Source organism: Sapajus apella, unplaced genomic scaffold, assembly GCF_009761245.1.
Source record: "Sapajus apella isolate SASKATOON/1434 unplaced genomic scaffold, GSC_monkey_1.0 scaffold62, whole genome shotgun sequence".
NCBI lineage: Eukaryota > Metazoa > Chordata > Mammalia > Primates > Cebidae > Sapajus > Sapajus apella.
In genome coordinates this window covers 14,138,322-14,142,114 of record NW_022437002.1, presented here as the reverse complement: position 1 = coordinate 14,142,114, position 3,793 = coordinate 14,138,322, and the positions used below count along the sequence as shown (strand labels likewise).

The following is a 3,793-nucleotide window of genomic DNA, read 5'->3' as shown; positions in this document are numbered from 1 at the left end:
TGTGAGGACTGCCCTGGGAGCTGGGCCAGGAGCTCCCTGCCCCTCCCTGAGGGCCGTGTCCCTGCAGCTTCCTCCTCGTCAGGCCCTGCTCTCTCCAATTCCCTCTTCAGTGTTGACTCTCCCCACCCAGGAATTCCTGTCCAACCTCCTGCCCTAGGGCTGTCCTGGCTTCAGGCCAGGTTGACTGAATAGAGAGATGACATCCCAGGGCTACCCTTTCTCTGGTGTCCTGGGGAATTCCTGCTCACAGCAGCACATGGTGAATGCACGCTGTGCTGGGGGTGCAGTCTGAATGGGGTCAGAGCCTAGAGGGGCACAGGCACACACAAGCAATTCCAGTGTCACCTTTCAAAAGCTGTGGAAGGGGATGGCACCTGCAGGGGCAAGGGGAGCAGTAAGGTGGGGGAGGAGCTCACTCAAGGACACCCTGAAACTGTAGGGCAGGCTGAACGGGATGGGGACTGGCACAGGATGGGGACAGCCTGTGGCTCAGACAAGCAGGAGGTCACCAGAGGGGCCAGGGAAGACCAGGAGCTGCTGTGGCTGCTAAAAATAATAAGGAATGGACCACTGCTGAGCACCTTCTGTGTGCCAGGCATTGAGTGAAGTGTTTTAAAAACCTTACTTAATTCTCAAAACAATAACATCTATCCTACACCTACCCCACAAGGTAGGTATTATTTTTGGTCCCCACAGGGGACACAAGGGACAACGAGACTCAGAGAGGGGAAAGCATTGGCCCAAATTCACACGCCTCACAACTGGGCAGTGGGTGGAACTGAACCCAGGCAGTGCAGAGAGAGGGCTTCCTTAAAGCTGCAGCAATCACAGCAGCCCCTGACTTGCCCTGCAGCCTCCCCATCCCCCAGGCGGAATTTCCCACATTGCCCTGAATATTTCAGGACTGTCTCACCTCCTGGCTGTCCCTGCGGCATGAAATGGCCTTCTGCCCTCAGCCCCTTCTCTGAGAAAACTTCCACCCATTCTCCAGAGCTCAGCCCCCATTGCAGCCCGGTCACCCACCCTAATCACCCGCGATTCACTGTCTGTGGCTGGGCCTTCCTCCTCAAGGGCAGGGTCTGTGGACCCTATACCAGCATAGGGCAGTCGTGAGTGAATGTACCTGGTTGGCAAATGAATGCAGGACCCAGCCCGGCTGTGGGTCAAAGTGGGTGCTCAGGGAGGGGCTGGGGCTCCCCTCCCAGGCTCTTATCTCCCAGGGCTCTCTCCAGCCTTATCTGATAAGGCCTGACAGGTGAGCAGATGAGACTGACAAAGGCTTCCGGGTTACTCAGTAACCTGCCCTCTTTAAAAGTCCCGATGTTTCACTCTGGCATCCATAACAGCCACCCCTCTCTTGAACCCTGCAGCCATGAACGCCCTCCTGCTCTCCGCACTGTGCCTCCTCGGGGCTGGGGCTGCCCTGGCAGGAGGGGTCACCGTGCAGGTGAGTCCTGTGTCCCACTCTGTCCCAGCTGGCTTCCTGCCCTTCGTGCCCAGGGCTGGTCCCCTGAGAGAGCACCCCCTCTTTGGGGCTGGATTGAGGGTGTGTGTCCGAGGCTCGGCCTTCTTCAAGGAGCTCCTGCTCAGTCCTGCCACACACACCCTTCCCTTCAACTTTGGAGGAGAAAGAACCCCAGTGGAGGGAAGAGGAATAACCATATGGGGAAGGTGGGGAGTTGGCCAGTTTACTGAGTGTCCCCAGCCCCTCACTGTGGCCCCAACATCAACCTAGAAGGGAGGGATTATTAGTTCCATTTTACAGAGGGGAAAACTGAGCCTCACAGAGGCTCTGTAACAAACCATGGGCAGATGGCCGTGGGAAGTGCAGGAGATGGATTTAAATCCAGACCTTACTCCTCGGTTCCATGCTCAGCCAAAGCACCTCTGGATCCCAAGAACCACATGGACTCCCTGGAGGTCCTGACAGACGGGTATGCCTACCAGTGCCAGTGCTGGCGACAGGCCAGGCTGGCACCCAGCAGGGCCCTGCTTTCTATCAAAGCCAGATTCCTGGAGGCCTTTTATTGCTTCTCAAACAAAAACCAGGCTGCAGGCTGGAGCTGGGGGCCCAGTGATCAACCGTACTGCTCGCAGGCTGGGGAAGGACAGACTGGGCTTGGCCACGTGGAGCTACGACGCCTGGGTGCTGGTCCTTTTGCTTTCCCTAAAAATCAGCACACTGTCTCCTACTCATTAGGCACCTATGGTGTTTCTGGCGCTCCGCACCCATTTTCTCCATTCCCCATACAACATGCAGACTTGCGGGTTCCAGAGTGCCCAACGTCACAGAGCAAAGCCAGGGCGTGGGCCCTGAGCTCTGCCCCTCACAGTGCCCCGCAGTGGGCCGCCTGGCTCCCATATGCCACAGCACTGCTCGCGAGCACCACTGGGCTGGTCTGGGGCCAGCTCAGGGGGCACAGCCAGGAGGCAGGCTGCAGCCTGGCCTCACGCTCTGGGCTTGTCTCTTCCAGGATGGAAATTTCTCCTTTTCTCTGGAGTCAGTGAAGAAGCTCAAAGGCCTCCAGGAGCCCCAGGAGCCCAGGGTTGGGAAACTCAAGAAGTTTGGAGCCATGCCTGGTGAACCTGTGGTTCCCATCCTCTGTAGCAACCCAAACTTTCCAGAAGAACTCAAGCCTCTCTGCAAGGAGCCCAACGCCCAGGAGATGCTCCAGAGGCTGGGTGAGCAGCTTCCTCTCTCGGGCGGGAATTATCTGGTGGCCCTTGAGGGGGAGACATGCTCTGATTGATGGGATTTGGAGGAAGAGCTCAGCTCTGATTGGTGGGCCTAGGGAGCTTGGCTCTGATTGGCAGGTCTGCTCTGCACCTGCTTCAATTCTAAGTTGTAAATGCTGAGGTTTGGGAATGTGGTTCTGCGAGGTGGGGGTGGTAGCCCTGCGCCCATTCATCTGGTCTTAGTTGCTTCTCTTTCTGGTGGAATCTCTGCTCTGATTGGTTGGTTTGAGCAGTCTATGAGCCCTAGTTTGGGGCAAATAGCCCAGCTGGTCAGAGTACGGGCCTGCTGGGATTCTCCTGGGGCTGGGTGGTGACATCCAAGCTCTGGGCCAAGGGCGGCAGGCGCCTCGCGAGGGAAAGCTGGTTCTCACGAGGCCCCATCTCTCTTGTGCAGAGGAAATCGCCGAGGACCCGAGCACCTGTGAGATCTGTGCCTACGCTGCCTGTACTGGATGCTAGGGCGGCTTGTCCGCTGCCTGCCTCCCCTCCCCAGCAGGGAAGCTCTTTCTCCTGAAGGAAGGGCCGCCCATGGTACTCCGCTCCCAGCAGCTCAGCCTACCCTGGCCCAGTTGGGAGGAGCAGCCCGGGAAGGGACAGGGTGACTGGAGGCTTCGCCCCAACACTGTCCTTCCCTAGAGCCACTCCAACCCCCAGCTAATAAACCAGATTCCAGAGTACTCCGGATGTTGCCTTCCTTCCTTCATCCACTAGTCTACGCTGCCCTGGAAGCTCAGGACACAATGTACTAAGTGAAGGACCCCACTCTCCCTGCTAAGCTGCTCACTGTCCCTGGTGTTGCCACCGCTCAGAGGCATGGAGGAGATCGGATCTCCAAACGACCAAGGCAGGGGGTGGTGGGAAGGGTTTGGCTTTCTTTCTCATCTCCTGAGGTCATCAAATTCACTGAGCCACATTTGAGCACAGGAGCCTGTCTGAGCTGGTCTGGAAGACCAACACAGACACTGGACCCACGAGGAGACTGGCACCAAACTCTTGGGTATTCAAGGCTCCCACCGGTTGGTGGGAGCATGGCCTCCAGCCCTGACCACATCCCAAA

At 57.7% G+C, this 3,793-nt stretch overlaps 1 protein-coding gene across 1 annotated transcript; it reads left to right on the top strand.

The window, feature by feature from the left end:
- The first annotated feature begins 1,332 nt into the window (after positions 1–1,332).
- Positions 1,333–3,413, top strand: GUCA2A (guanylate cyclase activator 2A). Its single transcript, XM_032247153.1, has 3 exons — positions 1,333–1,447; positions 2,475–2,682; positions 3,131–3,413. The coding sequence occupies exons 1-3, from the start codon at positions 1,373–1,375 to the stop codon at positions 3,193–3,195; spliced, it is 348 nt and encodes a 115-aa protein (XP_032103044.1). The 5' UTR covers positions 1,333–1,372; the 3' UTR covers positions 3,196–3,413.
- Positions 3,414–3,793: the final 380 nt, after the last annotated feature.